The 22,610-nt window shown below is 45.1% G+C and overlaps 1 protein-coding gene across 5 annotated transcripts in view; it reads right to left on the bottom strand.

The window, feature by feature from the left end:
• camta1a (calmodulin binding transcription activator 1a) overlaps positions 1–22,610 on the bottom strand; it is a 297,075-nt gene that overhangs the window by 269,850 nt on the left and 4,615 nt on the right. For all 5 annotated transcript variants that reach the window (XM_086037916.1, XM_086037898.1, XM_086037908.1 and 2 more), the window contains exons 2-3: positions 22,185–22,286; positions 11,184–11,287 (exon numbers count right to left, since the gene is read on the bottom strand). In XM_086037916.1, the coding sequence (XP_085894042.1) occupies positions 11,184–11,287; positions 22,185–22,286 (206 nt within the window). The remainder of the gene's footprint in view (positions 1–11,183; positions 11,288–22,184; positions 22,287–22,610) is intronic.

Below are 22,610 nucleotides of genomic sequence, written 5' to 3'. Positions count from 1 at the left end.
GTCAAAGTACTTTTGTAGCGCTAAGACGTGATGAAATTAAAACACCGAGTGAAGGAATGAAGGGCTTATCAAAGCCATTTTCATAAAAGATGTGCGTTGCTAACTTTATCGAAAAGCCCAATTATCTCTCAAGATAACAGCAAACCAACAGGCGAGAAATGTGATTACATTGCCAGACTGGAGGAACCACCGCACCAAATCAAACACATTAATCACTCCTTGGATGACTGACCGACAAAGCAATTTCTCAATATGAATATGATGATAAAGAAAATGTATTTGTGAACTGTGTTTGTAAGCTCTTGTAATCTCTATGAATAAATGTTTGCATTAACACACGATTGGTTACACATAACACAACCCAAGGGTTCATATGCGTGTGCATCTCACGGGAGCAACACAGCACATCATGCAGCTGGCCAAAAAGACATTTCTAAGCAGTTTGGCTGTTCGATAGCATCAAAGCACATGCGATCCTTTCTACTTATAGCATATAAACATGACTTTGAAAAATATCCCGTGGTGGGAGAATAGAAAAGCCACTGTGAGTCTGCATTGCCTCATCAAGCGAGATTTCAAAAGGCAGAGCGGAATTTCAATGGTGCTTCAAGGTTCTGCTAAAGGACAGGCTGAGTGGAGAGGAAAGGAGGCAGGTTATTACGGGGCGGTTAGCGCCTCAAACTCTTCGGCTGAAGCCAGAGGCAAACTGTCCTCTTTCACCCAAAACCGACGCCAAACCGTGTCTCGCAAGCGTCTCTCTGGAGCGACTACACAAGGCGTGTCAAGTGAGTTCCACGACTCAACGATGGGTGTCCCTAAAGTTACATTTCAAATACACACTACAACATCTCCCCTTAGAAGTAATCCTCCTGCAGTCCACTGCACTTTCCTAGCTTTCTGTGCCACATCTTCATGCACCCCCAGAAGGATTCTTCCGGAATCCTCCGCAGGTCTCATGTCACCGCAGCCGTTTTAATGTTGCCCATGAAGGGGGGGGGGGCGGGGGGGGGGGGCAATCCCACAGAGCCAGGACAGCATGGGGATGTTCTTCTCGGCCAGGAACTGTCTGATGCTCAGGGCATTCCCAGCAGCCCCAATGTCATTCCACAACTCTCGCCTTATCTCGTACTCTCAACGCCGAAGGATCACGCCGGTTGATCGTCAGGCCCACATTGAAGAGGAAAACTGTGAGTTTGGGTTTGAACTAAATTATTTGCACAGCAGTCCTGCAACTTGTTTGACGCGCCTCGTAAGAGGAGCAGCAGTAGACAAATCTCCGGATGAGGACTCCCCGTTTGAGAAGCTCCCTTTTAAGGCTGCATTTATAATCATACGACTACATTGAAAATGCACACAAACAAATGCAGTGCGCAGAACATACATGACATGTGTTCTTCATCTGGCTTGACGGAAGACGGAACAGAGGCCAAGCATTCACACTCACATTCGCACCAATGGACAATTTCAAGTCTTCGATGAGCCTCAACGTGCCGACATGTTTTCAGAAAAGCCAGACAAGCAAGCCTCGGGAAGGAGATTCGAACCCTCACAACCGTGAGGCAAATGTGTTAACCTCGCTTCCAGCGTGTAACACCCAGGCCAAATGCAATGGCGTCCTGTCGCTGCGCCCGCACTTGAATAATAAACACATTTCCTTGATATGGGAAAATCCACCGTGTACCATATACTGAATGAAGCTTTTGCAATTACAGCGTTGGGTCACAACGTCAAATCTTCACACACTTTGTATTCCGCATCCAGGAACGTCAGCTGCCAGAACGGTTTTTAAAGATGCCGTCTTTTGGAAGGCAGAAAATGCACCCGTGCGGAATATAATCAACAGGGAGAGCTGAGAGCAATCCAATAAACACCCTACCTGCTTTCAGTGTGTGCTCAGTATAATTCATTCTTCACTGAAAACGGCTTTGAGCTCAACTTTTATTGGCTACACTAAACATGGGCAAGATTTGCGGCAGCTAAGGTACGTTTTCGACATTTAGGTGACCAGGGAACAAGCGCAGTAGAGCACAAAGAGTCATTCCTGTTTCTTATCACTTGAAACAACTGTTAGAAGAAAATCCACAGAGAGCGTCCTTGTTCTGCGACTGTACGCGAGCTACAAAGGTTTTGAAGAACTTTCTCAGGCCTGAATCGTGGACCTGAGGGGATGGATCATTATGTCCTTGTCAGCTTTATTTTTCAAACTGAGCCAAGTTTATTGATGTGTAAACATCTGCAGGAGGAAAAGGGCTTCGTAGACTGGGACCAAAGGGCTCAAGGACATCTTATCAAAAGAAATGCTGCAATCCTGCTGGAGCAAGAGGCTAGGCAGACTAAACTGACACATTTGAGGACAAAAAAAAAAGCGAAATTCCAAGCAGTAAGGAAAAGGCCAGCCACCACATTGCGACCGCTTTCATCATCGGCGGAGCTCAAACGGGTTAGAGCTGTATCACAAATGTTGCCTTTGCAAAGACACCAAATGTTCAATTGAAATGCCCCAAATTCGAAAGCCTTCATTTGACGATAATTTGTGCTTGTTTTTTGCCTTAGTGTTAGACACATCTCACATTTAATGACGCATCACAGCTGTAAAAGTACTGCGATCTACATGCATCATAATAAACTCATGAATACATGTCGGAGAGTGTGGGCATGCGGTGCATAATTGGCTTCGACAAAGATCTTCAACATGTTGTAACAAAACAAATATTGAAGATGGGTTGCATATATGAATGCAGAATATAACGTGCAATTTGCGGTCCTGCTGCTTGCAAAGCAGCTCAGTCTTGTTCTCCCCGGCTTTGGCAACGAGAACATAATCATTTGAAGGCCTGAGGCAGCAGGGTGACGGAGGCGCCGCCATGCCCAGAGCTGTCCATCAGGTCCAAAAGAGTACGATGGGCTGCGTTCCAAAAAGGCCCACAGTGGATCCTCGCCTGCCCTTGTTGCTGCCCTCTCTTTCTCAAGACCTTTCGAGATGATCAGAAATGAGCGCACAGCAAGTCAGAAAGGGGGAGACAAAGAGAAAGTGCCAAAGACACTGGGCAGGAAAAGTCAGCAGAGTTGAATGAATTGCAAGAACCAATACGGCCTCCAAAGAACACTCAAAGGGAAGAGAAGCCACCCCCTCAACGCGGACGCAGATGAAACCAGCGGAGCCGGACAAATGCCAAGCTACGAGAAGTGCTTTTAAAACACCTCAAGACAAAAGTCAAAATACAAACTCAGCTGAGGCTCAGTTTGATGAGCAATTTCCACAAGGAGTTCTACCGACATCAGGAACATGTAATGGCCATGTAGCTACTCCACTTTATGACTAAATGGAGAGGACAACATAACATGTACGCTCTGAACGAAGGGTCTCCAAGTCCAGTCCTCGGGAGCCCTGATCCAGCCTGTTTACAATGGTTGCTCCAACACACCCGATTGAAAGGATCAGCATCCTTATCAAGCTTGTGTAAAGCCTGCTGATGAGCTGACCATTCGAATCAGGTGTGTTGCAACAGGGCAACATGTAAAACAGGGCGGATAGGGGCTCCGCAGGACGGCACTTGGACGGCTCGAAAGAAAAACATGCATGTGAGTGATGCCTCCTCACATTTGAAGATTTCAAGATTAGACTACTTGTACAAATCTCAAGGCAGCTGCCCTTTCACACTATTTTCGCATGAATTCAATACGTACATGCTGTAGAAGGAAAGCAGATTTTTCCCTTTGTCCCCGTCTTCCTTCCCGTCCTTTCTAGAGTTGTGATGTCAACTTGAAAGTCTTGATCACAGTCGCCAAGCATTAAGCACACTGGCTGCGCAATTTCGCACTTCTCTCGAGCAATCTGCCATCTGAAGTGACATGCATAATTCAAAATGCCGTAATATAGCTTAGCAGTGGCTTTCTTGTAAGCTGCAATCTCCTGACACTTCCGACAGGATGTTCAACCACTCTTTTTGTATTCCACCGGGGTACCAGTGACAAGAGCAAAGCTGGCATTCATTTTGTTTGCAATTTCTTTCAGTATTTTTTTATTTGGGGGGAGGGGGAGTATTTGTCGTCAACGCTTGGCGCTGTGGAACTGAATTTCACTCCCTTCGATTGTCTATTTTATGTGCTGATTTTGTACTAAGTGGACTTTTAGCTTCCATGTTTGCCCAATTTGTATTATCATAAAATTTGAGAAATCAATATGAGAAAATGTTCTTGCGGACTGATGAAATCTACAACGCTTTCCATATGTATATGTACAACTTTCACAGAGAGTTACCCTCCCAAACAAGTTCAAATCGGCGTTCGCAAGTGAGTGGATGCCGGCTGGTTGAAGACATCTTTTGCCTCAGGATTTTTGTCTGCACCTTCCCGACCTCTGACTTTCCTTTTCAGCCTGTCTGCGTGACCTCAGTTTGTGTCCACAACTCCGTGGTAAAATAGGAATAGACTATGAATCCAACAAAGGCTATTCTGAGGACACTTTGAAAGCTATTAAAAGAATATGATTGCACAATGCCCTCCCAAAACATAACCTCTATTTGTATCAAACAACATTACACGGAGGCCATGTAGTGAAGTTAAACACGTTTGCCTCATACGCAGCAATAAATGTCATTGTTTCCCTTTATTTATTAAATGCAGTCCAACTCTCTTACAAAACTCTTGAGCAGGCAATTCACATGGACTGTATTCCTGAATAGCTTTACAGCTCAGTGAATGCGTGAGGGAAAGGAGAGTGAGGTTGGGGCTGAGTAAAGGAGGGACTCCAGAGGAAGAAGTGTGGAAGAAATCGAAGCCACAAGCTGGCTTCAATTTTAAGGCTTCCCACAAGGGCTGAAGTGACCTGTATCTGCTATCTTAGAGGTCACGCAATATCCGCGCCTTCACACGAGACAGCCCGCCCCCGCCACCAGGCGCACACACACCCACGCATGCACCTGCCGGCTGCGCTCGCACAACAAATTCACACTTGGCAATACCGCCGCAGATCAGAAAACTTCTCAAGCTCAGGAAGTTACCGGGAAGCCCAGTGGCCAATTGCGTCCAACTTTTAAACGCCTTGATGTGATGAGGCGAAAACACAGCATGAAACGTATTTAGTGGACTGCAATGGAGAGCTTGTGCCGCAAAATCAAATTATATGATCACTTGACTCCTCACAAAAACATCAATTACCCTGGGTGATTGCGCTAAAGAAAGAAATCGAAGTAGCTGTCAAAATGCAATGCTGCCGCTGCTGCTGCTGCTGACAAAGTGTGCTCTGTGATTGTAGCGGCATTTTGGCATCAACAGAGCAGCTCACTTCAGAGATGCTACGAATGAAAAACAAACCTTCATTCTAAGGTCCCCGCAGGATATGCGTACAAATCCAGCAATATCACTTACTGACGTTTTTTGGCACTCATCCCTAAAAGACAGTTTGCAAAGTACCCAGGGAAAAATTAAGATACACATTCAACATGTAAAAACAAAAATGACCAAATAAATTGAACTTTAATTTCCACTGACGGCACCAGAAGAACTCATGAACATTTGCGCAAACATCAGCAGTTGGTGGAAATCATGTGAATTTTTGTGCACGTGCAGCGAGAACTCAACTAAAGAAGAAAGAAAAAAAAAGGGGGAAATCAAGCACGGGTTGGTGTTTGATTAGAACAGCGCACGCGTGGACATCCCTGAAAACAACACTGACGGCTCAGCTTGAGTGTGTGTAACGACTGAAATGGCCCCTGTAAACATGTCACATTAATTCCTCGCGACAAAAAGCATTGACGCTGCCTTTTCATGAGCTCAGCTTATTGTAAAGGGGACAAAGTCTTGCGTCTGCCATCCACCTCACAAAATCCTCATTTGTCCGCGTCCATAAAAACAGATGCTTTACAGGCCCACCACCTGCGCCGCACACACACACGTGGCGCCATTGTTGTGGAACGCGCGTTGCTCTCGTCTCGGTAATTGTAGTCAAACGGGAGAATTGTTGTGACAAATCATGAGTGCGGCATCCCAGATAAGACGGACACAAAGTGCAGGTTAGTCAAAGATAAGGACTGAACGTCCTCGTGGCGCCGGTCTTACTCGGCTGGGCTTCATCCCATCTCGCCTTCAATTGTAACGGTTGAGGCTTTTGATCACCTTCCCGGCCATGCCCGGCGCCGCCTCGCATGTACAGTGGGCGCCACGCCGCGGCTCAGCGGTGACAACATGGCGCCGGCACTCGAAGTGTAGCGGGCCGTTGGAGGCGAGCGAGCGGTGCGCAGCCGTTCAGAAGCAGTGGACACCAAGCATGAGCGAGAGCTCGCGGCGCTCGGAGCGTGGTGGCGCTCATTACAGCGTGAGGTTGTCACACACTCCTCACGCACTTCAAGCGGCACTCCCGTGCTTTTTAGGACTCAGTGAGGAGGGATTGTCACTGTCACCATTTTACCAAGCTTCTGTTTGTCACTTCTTTCAAATGACACAATGGATGACTGTCCACGTTGTTGCACAGCTGTCATTGGGTGCCACTACTGCACAATGGTGCCCTTACTACCGGCGCCAGCTTGGGCTAATCTTTCCAAAAAAGATTCCTATGGTTTGCCTTTAAATGTTGGTGCCTGTGCTCTTGTGCAGTTTTGATGGCTTCATTTGGAAGCCCAGCGCCGTACGTATGTCACACACAGATTCATGCAAGTCGACTAGCAAAAAACACCTACCTTATATTGTCTCTTAAAGAGAAGTCGAACCAAGCATATTTTTTTCAGGAATATGTTGTATGCAAGTCCACTATTTGAAACAAGGCATTCTGATGAATATTGCGTTTGTGGAAAAAGAGTTAATCCACCTGTTTTTAGCCATTTCTGGGGGCAGCCATTTTGTCACTTCTGTCGAATGAAAATGACACAACTGCTCAGGGCTCAGGTAACGACCAGTCACAGCTCATCTGTTTTCTGAAGCTGAGCCGCGATTGGTCGTTACCTGAGCCCTGAGCCGTTGTGATGTCATTTTCAGTCGACAGAAGTGAGAAAATGGCCACCCCCTGAGATGGCTAAAATGGGGGGGATTTTGCTGCTTAACTCATATTCCACAAATGCAATATTAATCAGAATGCCGTGTTTTGACAAGTGGGTCTGCATAGATCATATTATTGTAAAGAAAATTTTGGGGTTGACTTTCGCTTTCAGTATGACTATGAAACATATATTTTCTTCCTCATAATATTCACCTTTTGCAAAAATGAAATGCCCAAGTCAGCACATAACCAAATACAAATTGAGTGCCTATAATCTCAGTGGAAATGACATGAACTTGAAAACGTGTTGCAAAACAGTCTAATCAAGACTTTCCAAAGCCAACCAGTGGGCCTGCCGGGAATATATTCTTGCAAAATGTGTTTGGGTTGATTTCCCCCTTTAAATACAGCTTTTCTTCCTCTTGGAATTTACACTCAACTTCGGTCTCATTATTTGGCCTGTTGTCCTTTTCGACGTAGCTCTCCAAACACTTTTTTTTTTGGGGGGGGGGGGACTTATTTTTGCTATCTTGCGGCCTTACTTTTTTCCAGATGGTGTAACTGAGATGAGCATTTGGACAGAGGCGTGGATGCAAACGATTACCAAAGTAAACTTCTTTCAGACTTTGATCCAAACTAAATTGTGATCAGTCTTTGTGTGCGGCTGGGCAGTTGGTCACCCCTGATCGATACCACTTGTCCTAATCCCAGTTGACTTGGGGCAAAAAGCAGACGACAGCCTTACACAGACAAACTTTCACATTCACATGTCACTGTTTCAGTGAACCATTACAACATCAGTTCTCGATATGACTTGCCCAAAAGTAACGCGCACATTTAATCATGTCTTTTATTTGGACGTCATGTCGTTTCCTGACGGAAATTGAAATTGCTTCCTCAAACAGTGCAGCGTTTGAACGGGAGCTTTGCATTGCATACGGCAGCTGGGACATTGTGATTCTCCAGGACATCTCAGGTCCTGCAACCTTGACGGCAGCCTAAGCAAACAAGAAGCAGACAGCGTTTGAGCATGAAGGGGATCTAAGTTGAAAGCCATCCCTGTGTCACATGTCCTTATTTTCATCTGAACCGAAATGTCAAGCAAAATAAGAGGTCACGGTGTCACCGTGACAACAAGTCAAAGGAGCCCCTAAGAGGATTTGGCCCTTTTTGTCATACCCGAGCAGCACGCCGGTGACGTAAACCTCTTGGATAGTCGTAGCTATGCCTCATGTTTGCTTTTCCAGTCATGACATAGTTTTGTATTTTTTCTGACTAGACATTGTTTGATCACTTGAAGGAAGCTGGCTGTGCAACACACACGGCTCAAGATTGAATCACAGTAATTGCTCAGGCCCGGCAAAGGAAACCAAGAAAAGGCCCATGAAAAAAAAGGAGGTTTGCCTTCTCTAATTTATGAGTGAATGCTTGACATGTATTGCGACACACAAATCCACCTGGGTGTAATTGGCTACGTTTACATGGACAACATTTCTGTAATCCGATCAGAGTTCGGATTAAAATTATAATCGGATGGCGGTTTTCATGGACACTACAATTAAGGACTTGCGTGTTCATGCATCACACTTTCGATCGAAACAAATTATTTTGACATGCGCAGATTGACCAACTATACCGGAAATAGCCGTACAGAGCAACTTCCTTTTCAACAAAATCCACTCTGTCCATTTCTACTTTAAACTTTAGTGTTATTTTTCATATTTTTCATCGAGTTAACACTTCTTAATGGAGCTGCAAATGTACCAGTTCTGTCTTGCGTCCGCCGTGTTTTTCGCTTGCTCTGCTTCTACTAGCTTCCGGAAATAACAGAAACACGTATACTGACGTCACAGACATGCGCGGTAAAGAAGCTTTGCTACAAAATGTCGGACTAAGTGTTTTCATACGCGCCGATCCGATTATCAATCAACATAAACCACCCCTCTCGCCCGGAATAAAAGCTTCATCGGAATGGGCTTGATCGGGTCCGAATATTCCGAATGGGGTGTGTACATGAAGCATTTTTATTCCGATCAGGTTTTTAGTCTGAATAAATGTGTCCATGTAAACGTGGCCAGTGCGAGCATGACATCGAATGAACAGTCCAACCACTCACTCCCGCTTGGTCTTGACGTTTCCAAAGAGGTGACCTCAATCTAATGAAATTCACAACAGCTACATGAATTAACTCTCATGTTGATTAGCGACCTCAATTGGAGAGGGCATACGTGTGGACTGTGACCAATCAGCATCACTTTTAACGTGTACAATCAGGTAGGCTTAAGGCCCGACTGACAACTAAATAAAGATGAGAGGATTGTATGTTACTTTGCAACCTGCCTACAAAATCCACTCATCGGGTGGATCTTCGCAAGAATGGCAAAACAACACCACCAATCAGAAAGAGTCGATGCCATCTGAATTTCCAAAGTGTGCGCCAGCGAGCTTGTGCTCAGGGAACGACAACTTGCCTCTGCAACAACAACTCCTTTTGCTTGCCATCCCAAAAAAAGCTCCCACAGCTTAATAGAGTGGTGCCCAACAAGTTAGCTGTGTGAGATCATCAAGTGTCCAATGTCAATGCGCTTGATTGGTCTGAAAATTATTGACTCCACTTCCTACTACTAAGATGACTTTGTCCATCTACCTATGTCAGCGACATGTAAGACAGGCAGAACAATTGAAACAGTCAGAAGCTACCTCATGAACTTTGGGTGACGCTAAATTCAGCTGGGTGGCCCTACTTTGGCAGCTTAAAAACAGGCGCATCTTCATTTGCGTGCCAAAACAAGTCTAGTTTAGCGTGCTTGTGAATTTGGCGCACCGCGCTACGCCTACAACGCCGATCCGACATATTCCAGTGCACTGCCCCGCTGCAGCTGGCAATTTGGTGGCAAAGCGTAGCAACGTGATTTTGGTGGATTTGATTGAGGCGCAGGCAGACAGATGACAACAGCGTGGGACAATCCCTCTGAATCATTGTAGAATTCAAGTCGTTAAAGGAATTATTTTCGTTATCATCCTCAAAATGTTTCAATAGCACCTTCTTGGCAGCGGGGCACAACTATGAGTGGTTGCTTTACTTGCAGGTGACCTGCAAACGCACTTTGCGCACGCCAGTCTCGTGCCCAGCGAGTCCGCAATGTCAAGCGCTGTGTGCGCCTCGACCGGCTTGATTTCAAAGGGAATCGGGGGGGAGCTGCTTCGATTGGCCGGGAGCCGGCTGCCTTCCATCGCACGGCACAAATGCCCTCTTGCACCTGTGCAAGTCTAGCAAAACTCCAAAAGAAAGAAAGCTCCAGCCATGCGCACTGTTAGCATGCGCTTTGTGCTAGATTTGGGGCCCACTGACTTGCATAAGACACCACTCGTGGGATGCTATTTTTGTCCGGCTTTTTCTCCATTCTTAGCAGCTCCATAGAAGATTACGCCGCCAGAAACACAGCGGCTTGGCCTTGTTGAAAACAAACGTGCCTTCTAACACTCGAGCAGACATGCTAACAACTGTAGCCGACAGCATTTAGCCGCGTCAAGGGCTTTGAATTACAGTTTGCGATCAATTTCAAAGCCGTGTTAATGAATTTAGACTGCAGCACAATGCAGGTCAGCGAGGGCAAACATGGAACAGCATCAGCCAATTAGAAACACAAGGCTTTTGCATTTTTTCATAAGTGGGCTGAGGAGCGAGGAGCCAAGACAGGACGGATGGCCTCTTGATGTGATGCACAACATTTCAAAGTATCGCTATCCTTTTTGTATTTCTCGCCATTGACTAAATCTACCGCTATTCTGATTCATGATTCTGGTCATTTGTGAAGAATAAAGACGCCCTCCGATATGTTACAAATGACGCCTTGTTTCTTCGATTGGAGTGTTGCTTACAAATACGGACATCAGCAACCCTAGCACCTCTTTTTCAATCACTTTCTTTTTCAGTCAATTCTACTTCAGTTCCCATTTTGCAGATGACAAGGTTTACATGAAATTCATCAAACTTACAAAAAACAACAACACTGCGTCATCACAGCAGAACATAAGTGTTTTTAGATTATCCAAGTCCTTGGAATGTATTGTAAGGTATCCATTGAACATATCGTACAGCATATGCATAAAGCCGACGACGCTCGACGGCATGTTTCTGCAATTTCCAAATAAGAAATGCCACTTGCAGCTAAGCATGATGATGTGTGTTGTGGTTGTCCTCTTTTACCTCATTGGTGTTCCAGCGGTGTCTCTCCTTGGGCAGCGAGGTGCATTTGGGGAGACATTCAAGCAGCTTCTTGGGCAGGTATATTTTCAAATGTCCATGTTCATCTGCAACGAGAACAGGACAGCATCTTTAGCACCGGCCTCGTACTGCAAAGTCACCATCCCCAAAAGAGTTAGCAAATCAAGCTTGGTCTTGAATTTTGCATAGATTTGATTTAGCGATTGAAGAGATCACTTCTCGGAGAAATACAATCTACCAAGGGAGTTGAGCCGACATTTTTCACCGTCAACTTGTAAAGGCTGTGTCCCCACATGATTTAGACACAATGAACACGCTGGAGTGATTGTGTAGCGTTTGGGGATTTAGTGCAGGAATCTGCCGCGTGTCACATGGTGACTCGCTCATATTATTCCGGAACGGATGCCAATGACCAGGCCAGGTGCTCGTAACATCCTGTAAGCCATCCGAGCTCAGCTATGACGTCAACCTAACAAATCAGTTTACAAGCTTGATAAGGCTCGTGCATGCCCACATTCAGTGATGCACCTCAACGTTGCTTTCATTACCGGCTCGCACATGCACACCTTATAGCACTCAAAACACTGACGACATTGTTGCGCAAGGTCCCCTTTCAGGAAGGTGATGAGATGTATCACATTTGTGAGCCAAATGCAAAACTGTGATTGTCAACGATGGCATGATAACAGCTGCTGTGGTTCTTGTCTCGCTGGGTTAATGAGGCATCAGCAACTCAGCTACATATGCATAGCTACCATTTTCCGCTTGTTTTTGACTGTACTGGATGTACATTTTGAGATGACGCAATCATATGTGCAGAATTCAACTCAACAAGTTAATTACAAATCCCTGTATTTGTTTCTAACTACATTGTACTGTATATTTTTGCGGAAAACACGCAACAGACTGCCAGTCTGGGTTTTGCGCTGGCGTGGCCACTTTAGAGCGCCTCGTTGCGGCATGGAAAAGCACCGCGACGACCCGGTGAGACGATTATTATGTGAGCTACGTGTGTTTTGAATTACGAGCGAGGTCACGGAATGATTTAAACTCATATCTCAAGGCATGTATTTACTTTGACGATGAATACATTACAGGTAGAGGTTTCCAAATGAGTCAATTAAGCGACAACTAATCGATTATCCAATGAATCAACACCTATTTTACTATTCAAGTAATCATTTAGAGGAGTTGCTGAAGTTCAAATTGTCCAAATGCTCTGATTTCAGCCTCTTACCAGAAATTGTTCTCTGATTTCTGGAGTCCCTCAAGAAAACAAACTACTTCGCGTTTGGGTTGAATCCCAAGACATTTGCCAACGTCTGCTTTTACTTTGCAATACAACGAGTGAAGCAGTAACCGAACCACTTTCAAAAAGCTTGCCGAGTACGACATCAAAGCCTCCCGAGGGATGTTGCTTCATTGTTGTTTAAATTACTAAACAATTCCAAATAGAAAACAGTAATTGCATAATAAACAGCACTTTAATACAAAATAACATTTTATCCCATCACTCGATTAATCGATGAGTAATGGATTGTAAAAAAATACTGGCTGAAGCCATCCCTAAGTGCAGGACTGCAAACAAATGAGGCTGTACGACAGGCAAGTCAGAGCAAACAATGTGAACAAAGACAGAAAACAGCTGACTGTGTTTGCTTCGGGTGGCTGATTTGAGAAGTAGGCAGTAAAATGGAGAGAAAAGTTCAAACAAAACACCACTTTCACGCCAAAGGAAATCATCCGCTGCTGCTCTTGATGATGGGGATGTAAGCGGAGCATATGTGGCTTGATGCGCATCTCTGTGCTCCTGGCCAAACTGCTCCATATGGACAATTTGGTGCGAGCGGGTCCATTGAGATGGAGCTGGAGCGCCTAACATAGAAAAACATTGCTCCCCCCTGAGGAATAAGAAAAAAAAAAAAAGTACGTCTGTAGATGGGTCCGATTTGCAGGGTCCATCTGTAGCCACAATTCGCGATGCAAACTGTTCAGTATGGCGTGCATGGCAATGAGTAAAAACTGTCCTCAGCCAATGACGGATCACAGAAAGCACCTGGTAGGTTGTGAACTTCAAAATGTGAGGCAAATGAGTGAGCCCAGATAAAAAAAGGAAAGGAGCTGTGGCGAAGGAGCTTTCACAGCAAAAAAGGCTGCAGTGCTGTCTCGGCGCAGGGTGGCCAAGGCCGGCCTTTATTCAGCCAATTCCCCCGCAGACGCTGAGAGCAAGTCTTGCCTACCGCTCTGGAAAGTGCGCACAGAGAATTGCTTTGAGAGCGAGAGCAGCGGTGGCGCCCACGATTGGGGATTCATTTTTGCCCTCGGGCACAATTGCAGCAGCATGGCCGGACGGAGCTGCACTGGACGGCCAGGCTGGGATTCTCTTAGCGGGACGGTCGAGAGGCAAATCAGACAGGAGTCAAAAAAAAAAAAAAAACATCAAACCATTACACACCCTCTTCAATTTGTAGCAAAAATGACAATAGTGGGAGCAGTCATGAAAATGCATGTGACGGTCTAAGCAGGCAAACAAGACCGTTTGCATGCAGAGAACGCACGCCCTGTTGCGTGCCGTAACGCCTTTGTCACACGTTTTGATCAAGGTCATGTCTGTCCTTGCATTTGACTGTTTTCCTTGTTGAGGATTATTAGCATCACAATTTGACATAGTAATCAATCGCTTGTATAATATACCGGCTTGCTAACTTGGAGCAAGAGACAAGCCCCGGACTAGTCTCCAGCCAATTGCAGCACACACACAGCAGAGACAAAAAGACCTGAGGACAATTGAGAGTCTCGATTGGGTCCAAAGTTCAAATCCGCCCCTGGACAAAATGGATGAAACGCAAAAGCAAAAACGGGGTGTCATCATTACGCTGGTAATGGCACGTGTGTTTTTTTGCCGGCATCATGCAAAGCAACCTGCCCTCCGCTGAAATGCCAGCGGAATATTTGTGGGCAAATAAACACCTCCAAGCACGTATGTCAACCCTGCGACGCGAACAAGGTCTTTTCGTCGTAAGTCATAAATGAAGGTGGAAAATGATTGCTTGAAAGTTAGCATGGAGCAGCGTCTCGCCTTTCAAGCACCACTAAGCGCGTTGATGCTGCGTTCATTGGTTTGGCAGTTTAATTCTTGCGACCAAGCTCAACGATGGGAAGATTTGAAACGTCTGGCACACGACGGCCAAAGATCAGATCTGCGGAGGCGTTCGAGGGGTTGCGGTTCTCAGCTGATTTGAGAGTTGGCTTTTTATGCTTTGCCAGTGCCACAATGCCTTCTCACAATGATCAAATGGTTTGTTTGTTTGGTCCAAGACAATTTGAAAAGCCAGTTGCCGGTGGATATCCGAGAGCCTTTGTGCTGGATGCGTCTCGGTCACAGATGACTGCATTTCCTCTTGCCTCTCAAACAGTGGGCGCGCTATTAAATAAAGCATGTGCATCAGATGTGGCACTCAGCTGCTCAGATGTTCCGACTTGGCCTTCTGTAATCTGCCAGGCCTTGTTTTACTTGAAAGCCGCTTGGTTTTAAACGGAAACACGAGGCTCCCGGGGCACTAAAAAGTCAACAGAACCGCTGTTGAGTGCTGAGGTTTCTCCGCTTTCAGGACAATTTTATTCTCTCAGCTGTTATTTGTCGACAGTATCTTAATGATAGGCCGCGTGTCCTGCTGGAATCAGGTTGCAGCAACACCTTCAAAGACTTGTCGAGCATCACATCAGCGCAAGGCATGTGATCCGCTCGGATGCCAGATGTAGAATAGAGACAGTTCATTAGTCCAAATTGATTGGCAGGAGACGAGATTACACACAAACTGTCATGTCATGCACAAAAGCAAGTTTGCGGCTATGCCGCGCAATCTTTCATCAAGTCATTTTGGAGATCGGCTTTCGAGCTTCATCAGCATCTTTGCGTTGAATGACAAATTGGTAAATACTAACTCAGTACATCATGACAATTAGCCGATTTTTGTGTAGGTCGCGCTCAAGAGGAGGTTTGCCAAAGATCGGGCTGTGCTACTAATCAAAATTCAATGACAATTATTACACTACACGATTACAAAATTGACATAATCGTAAAAAAACTATTATTAATATAAATTTATGCCCAACGCCCTATATTTGATTACACAAGGACATCGTACTTGAATTGATACATTTGCACCTTTTTTTAAAATGTTATAATAACAAATTATATACATTGTTTGTCCCAAAAGGAACTTACATAATCATAGTGTTTCAAAGATATTTATTTGTCGTTATATTTTTTATGTTTAAACATGTTGTTGTTTTATGAGATGATCATTTTGAATAATCATAGTTTCAAATATTACCAAAATAATCGTGATTCATATTTTGTTTTCATAATCGAGCAGCCCTAGCCGAAGACTGAGATTGTGATTAAGGGTCATGAAGACATCATAATAATATCGTACACAAGGCAATCATACTGTGCGTGCGCTGATTTAGGATTGCGACTGACCTTGACATGGAAGCAAACATTGAGTGTGTACTTCTGTCATGCTAGCTTGCTCCAGCCCCACCCTCAAGACGACAGCGAGGGTCATGAGCCTGGAAAGGCTGACAAAAACAAATCTTGAAATCAATATCCCAGCCCCGAACGCAAGCGGGGGTCCCACCGGCACCGCCTCCCCCTCTCCTCTGTCTCTGTCTAAGCGCACTTCCAGACTGACAGCTTTTCTTTTTAATCTGTGCCCACATTGTGGTGAAATTGCAAGCTAATGTTTTGCCCATAGATCACTCCACAAATCACTGCTGTTGGTGCAAATCTTGAGTAAGAGTCTGAACTCTGAATGGCAATATTCTTCACAGCAGCTTCACACGGTTGAAGGATGCCAAGTATTACACTCTTCTGCAGCTTTACATGGAAAAATCCCAGCAGTCCAATGGATAAACTTCAGACTGATGATTATAAACTGTATGTCGGATGCAGTTCACTCCATCATTGGTTGGGACTGCCCATCTTCAAAAAGGATCATGCCGCTTGTGCTGGGGGGGGTCAGGCAGTATTTTGGTGCTTGAGAATGTCGTCATATGAAATGACAATTTCCCTCAAATAGGCTCCTGCATTTATTTTAAAATGCATGTATGTTCAAGTATATGCGATGTGCATGCATTGTTGGAAGGTAACTCTTCTGTAAATCATTCTATGAGTGATTTATTCCTTGAAGCATTAATAGTATTAATTAACAAAACACTCCCAGGCGTGTCCTGCTGTAATGTTCCTGTCAAAATTTTTAAAAATAGGAAAATTAACATAAATCGTTCAGGAAGTGAAATTCTGAAAGTTGGCAGCTCTTTGAATGTGACTCAGTCAGTGCGAGAGAAAGTTTAGTAGGAATCTGCATTGTTTGAGGGGGAAAAGTGTCTACCGGTGTTTAAGGTAAATAAAAGTTTGAAAATAAAATAATCTGTGTGGCCTCTTTCTTTGCAAATATGTTATAACATGGAAACCGTCAGCTATTAATATGATGAGGGAAAAGCATGTTCAAATATGTTTTGATGGCTAAATTTAGCTCTTGCGGCTTTTCAGCAGGTGCGTTTCGTAGCCCGCAAATGACAATAGATCAAATAACACCCACAAATACAACACGTGAGCATCTTGAGTGGCCAGCATATTTCCAAATGCATAAAAGTGGCTCTCTTTCACTGCATTCTTAACAATAGAGGAAGCGGAAATGTGCTGTCATCTGCTGCAGCTCCCGCAACTAACAATGAAGCTGACTTGTGCAGATCAGGGGCCATTTTGATCACTTAATCTCTTCATTAAATGGACGGAATAACACTCAAACAGTCAAGCAGTGCGACAGAAACTGTGTATGACTTGCACCACTAGCAGCCAGGCTATTTGAAAGGCAATCTTCTTCAAGGGTTGATTCCATCAATGCAAGCGCATCAAAAAGTACAACAAAAGCGCAGGCTTAATACAGTCCACTGAAGAGCACATAAATGGCATCCATTCGCTGCATGCATGAGGGGGAAAAAAACAATCACAGTCCAATATCAACATGCTGTTTCAACAGCATTCCTCGAATGAATGAATGAATGAAACGAAAATGGATAAAAAAAATAAAAAATAAAATACAAAATAACCAGCAGAAATACGGCGTGAGTATGGTGTGAGTGTTTGAATGAGTTCAGTGGTGGAGGAAGGAAAGGCTCCGCCCACAGGTCGGAATCGTGGGAGACGGCAGGAATTTGTTGGGCCAAGCTGAGGTGTGGTGGCGAACTCATGACACGCTTTCACACAGGAGCAATCAATCTGCCACTGAGGCCCGTCAGACCAAGGCGGGAAGTTAAAGACAGGTGGGGGGGTTTGGAGGCGGGGTTGCAGGGGTTGAGCCTGCCTGCCTGCCTGCCTGCATCGCGGTCACAGCCAGGACGCTGCCACTGCCGGGACTCGTTTTCAACTCGAGAGCAGCAGAACAACCATTTGGGGACAAACCTTGAAAGCTCTTGCGTGCGCTGCAACTAATGCAGTGCCGGATATGGCATTCTGAGCCTTCACAGTCGAGTGAGGAACAAATATTGATACTGCACTTCTCTAAATATAGCAAGTTGATGCCTTTTGAATAGGAGACAAGTCTCGTCATGCTCCTCTATGGACAGTACTGAGGACACAGGGAGTGTCAAAAACTGGGCTCCCCAACCAGCGAGGGAGACTGGAAAAAAAAATGTTTTTTTTATTTCGCAGTCTGAAATAAATACATTTGGAAAATTAAACGCCCACTAATTGAAAAACATCATTCTCCAAATCCACTCGTTTTTAAGCCATCTCAAGGGGCTTCGATTTTGTCACTTCTGTCGACTGAAAATGACATCACAGTTGCTCAGGCCTCAGGTAATGACCAATCACAGCTCACCTGTTTTCTGAAGCTGAGTCATGATTGGTTGTTATCTGAGCCTTGAGCAACTTCGATGTCATCTTCAGGCGACAGAAGTGACAAAATGGCTGTCCCCTGAGCTAGCTAAAAATGGGTGGATTTCTCATATTCCATAAACGCAAACGTTTATCAGAATGCCTTGTTTCAACTAGCGAGCCTCCGTACAACATATTCTTGATAAAAATGGGTTTGGGGTGACTTCCACTTTAAGTCCCTTTAAAGAGGAGCTCATTTTGGAAGGAGCACTACTGAGTTTATGTCAAATACGCCAAAATTTGCCAAAGAGCTCACTTTATTGTAGATTCGGCACATTTTACATCGCACAACTGACCTCAAGTCATGAAATGCAGGGTGATGTAAGCCACAAGTGCTACAACGGAAATCAGAACACGCCCTTCTTGATGGAATCGTTCAAGGTTGCAGCAAGCTTCTTGGACAGCTCGACATCACTGGTCCAATCTTGACAACGTCCGTGTGCTCCGCGCGCTTTCATCTTGGCTTTCCGAGTACACTTGAACGTGTTCAAACCTAATTTCATTCACATCCCGCATCGGCGCAAATTGCTCATCCAAGAGGCTTGAAGCTTCAACCAAAACACTTCACTGCAGCGACCTTTATGATGTGCACCGTGTGATCTGTTTTATATGCGAGCAACAAGAAAGACTGCTTGGCCATTCACTACAAAAGAAGTCCAATCTGATTGGGCCGCCGTTTGGGGGCCCGCAGACTCTCGATGACGACACGGCAAAACTTGCAATCGAGTTGGTGTGGAAGTGGGGAAGCAATTCTTCTGATCATTTGGCCTCTAGCCTGTTGGACAACACTCTGACTAGGAATGGGCACCGAAAACCTGGAACAGGGTGGAACCGGGTCCATCATTCCCGTTCTCCCGGAACCATTCAGATTTTAGAATGTCGGTGCTAAGTTTCGATTCCTAGTTAGCCGCGCGGAAGAGCTACGAACAAAGTACAACCGATTAATAAATATAATTAATTAATTTAAAAAAAGGGTGCGTAGCAATAGTACGGAAGCTCGCCACCACTCGAGCTGCCGTGGTCCTCTCGGTCAGCCCCTCCGCTCGCTTTGAAGAACAGAGAAGTTCATGTGATTTGTCCAAAAATAACTCCTTTTGTTTTGTTAAGAATCGGAATCGAGAATCGTTAGGAACCGGAATCCAATCAAAGAATCGGAACCGGAACCGTCCAAATTCAAACGATGCCCAACCCTAACTCTGATAATGCAGTGGAATTGCAAAGCACCCACAAGTGCAGCAGGGCCAGCGTTGCACTGCCTCGCTCGCCTTGCCAGCGTCGAGCCCGAGTCTTTGACTTGCCGCAACACAAAAAATACGCTCCGTGGCAAATCATCTGGCTGAATCTTGCAAGACGCATTGCCTATGCTATATATTTCCACATCTGCATGCGTGTACGCCTTGCTAACATCGACTGGCTGCAGTGTTAACGTAGCTGCCTCTAAGTGCTTATTGTAGTGTGGCGGAACACAGCATAATCACGGAAGGGTGTCAAAAAGTCAAAGAGCTGAAGAAAAAAAAAAAAAAAAAAGCCTATTACTAGAAGTTCAACAAACATGCGCGCACGGTTAACTGCCTGCAACAAACTGAAAAGGGCTCTTTATGTGTTCTCGGCCCTCACCAAGCTCAGCCATCCATAAAAATCCCATCTCAAGGAGAGCAGAGGTGAGGTCTCTCCCTCGTTCCCTCTCTCTCTCTCACTTCCATGTCGCACCTCCGGCTCCCATTCACTCTGGCGCTGCCGCTAACGCGTGCACACAAACAAAAGCCTGCTCGGTATCATAACTGCTCCCACAATTACTCAGACGATTACTCAGATCAATGGCATCTCTGCCTGCCACGAGAGTGTCCGGCCACAAACCACCTCCAGGCTGACTGCATTAAAGCCGCATAGTGGAACAGCCCACACCAACAGAAGAAGGGGCGGGGATGTTTGCAAAAGGCCTGGCATCTGTTGCCACGCTCACACGTGTGTGTGCGGGTGTGTGTGTATGTGCGTGAGAGAGTGAGAGAGTGAGAGGGAGAGAGAGAGTGAGGGCAAAAGTGCAACAGCAGTCTGCTTCTATGTTTCAGAGATCTGTAAGATCTGCTGTCCGGTCTTTTAAATCTTTCACAACAGTCTGGCTCTCTCTTTTGAAGAAGCCACATTAAAAAATATTAGGGATGCTCCGATCGATCGGGCACCGATCATGATCGGCCGATTTTCGTGAAAAAGTACGTGATCGGAATATTCGATCGAAGCCTTTTATTGCCGATCAAAAAGGGATGTCGTCGCGTATTCAACAAATGAACTTTTTTGCCATTTCGTCTCGCGGCAGCCAAGCATGGGCTGCGGGTGATCGGATGTTTTGATCGGCGATAAAAGGCTTTGATCGAATATTCCGACCACCGCAGTTGGTGTGAACATAGCATTGGCTGCTGTGTGTGTGGAGTTTGCGTCTTGTAAATACTGTATATGCCATGAAAAGGTACCTCGCGCGGGGAGCATGGCCAAAAGCTTCAACACAACCAACTTAATCCGACAATTGAAGAACAAGCAATTGGGAGACTATGGTGAGTATACGAGGCTCACTGCATTGAAGAAAGTAAAAGGCGGACACAGCGCAGTATAAGTGGCATTATTGCCACAGGGAGACGCATTTTAGGTCACTTGTGGGCAACAGGCCCACTATATCATTTTATAATTCACAAAATGATTAACAGTTACTTTTTTCTCTTTGACAAATGCACAAGATAGTTCGTCTATGCACAAGCCAATAAAGTTCCTGAGTCGTTTCAATTTAGGAACTCGTTGAATAGTTTATTCAAGTGAAGCCTGCTTGTGACTATTTTTTTGATTATATTCTGAACCATGCAATGTTTAGGCGGCATGTTATTTATTTGACTTTTTGCATAATTAAGTCTCTTGAGACTGCTGATTATTTTTGATCTGTTAAAAACTGCGTTACCAAAAGCTGGTAAATGTAAGTTTTTCAGTTATCTTTGTGACTGAGTAATTGTTGTATTGTGCCAGCAACGGTTTTGTATTCCTTCATGCTTTTGAAAATATATATAGATTTTTGTCAAAATTACGGCAATAATATGGCTGGGGTTTTTTTTTTCAGATATTGCATAATATCAGTCACAATAAATAAATGGAAAAATATACAGATATTCCATGTGATCGGAATCGGTATCGGCCGATCTCACTCATGCATGATCGGTATCGGTGTCATAGAACCTGATCGGAACATCCCTAAAAAATATATATAATCATTTAAAAACACACAGCGCAGCAGTGACACAAAATGGAGCTCGCAGTCTAACAAGGTGTTGCTCCTGATTCCACACTCCCGATTTGGAAATGACAATACATGAGCACACTTAATTAGCTGCTCTCTAGTCTCCATCAACAGCCACGGCGCTCGTCGCCGGTGGATTCATTAACAACTAAGGCGCTGCTTTCTTCACAGGAACAATCAGACTGTTTTGCTTTTTTTCTGCAGACAAATGAAGGGAAAATCCTCCGCAAATAAAAGGCAAAGGCTTTGGCCTACATTCGCAAGCGCTTTGCTCGCTCGGCTCTCACGCTCAGACAAGTGACGATGCTGCAATCGTTGCCACCGGGAAAAAAAAAAAAAAACTCAACTGTGACGTTGGCTTTGTTGACCGAGAGCGCACGTGTGTCCGTTCGGAGTCAAAGAAGACACAAGCGGATGCCAAGGTGTGATTGGATGCCAAAGGCAGGCAGGGGAAAAGCAGGAAAAGAGCAACAGCCAAAAGGGGCCGGCCGGCTCAGAGCAGGAACTGATGGCGGGGCCTCGGCACGGAACGATCGCTCTTAGTTAACGACAAGACTTCAGCTATTGACGTCGTGATCCCGCAAAGCTGATCCTTCAATCAGCAGAGCGGCTGCAGGAGGTGTCATGTTGGAGAGCACAATGAGGAAAAGGGAGGATGTGGGATGGAATCCAGGAGTAAATAAATGAATCGATGAATGAATAATTGATTGGCCAGCGCGTGGCCTCTGGCAGCAGCGATGCAGTATTAATAACGGACTCTTACTGTTGGTCTCTGTGTCATCACTGATAGTCTTAGGTGGACCGTGGCCGGCGTAACACACGGCTGATCTGTACATTCGATCCGGATTACGAACTTTCTTCAGTCCTTCGGGAGGCAAAGACAAAACAAAGTAGAGAAAAAAGGGGGGGAAAACAATCATTTTTTGTAGCCTGGGATGGCTTGGGAAATTCCTCACGCAAACAGACACAATTCACAACACACAAAACAACAACAAGACACCATTGCGATATGACTCATCGATTGCACTAAAGGAACAAGATGGAAGCTACTCAGTCACTCGCTGAACTCATTCACTGCTGTGGACGTTGTTTATTTTTGGTCGACTTTAGCTTTGGAATGAGCCGGGAACAAAAAGATTAGGCGGCCAATCTCAGTTTGGGAACAAAACCGGGATCGTGCATTTATGAT

Source organism: Filicampus tigris, chromosome 1, assembly GCF_054856515.1.
Source record: "Filicampus tigris isolate MCC_2025a chromosome 1, RoL_Ftig_1.0, whole genome shotgun sequence".
In the NCBI taxonomy this organism is placed as follows: Eukaryota; Metazoa; Chordata; class Actinopteri; order Syngnathiformes; family Syngnathidae; genus Filicampus; species Filicampus tigris.
The sequence above is the reverse complement of the archived record's forward strand: the minus strand, read 5'-3'. Positions and strand labels throughout refer to the sequence as shown.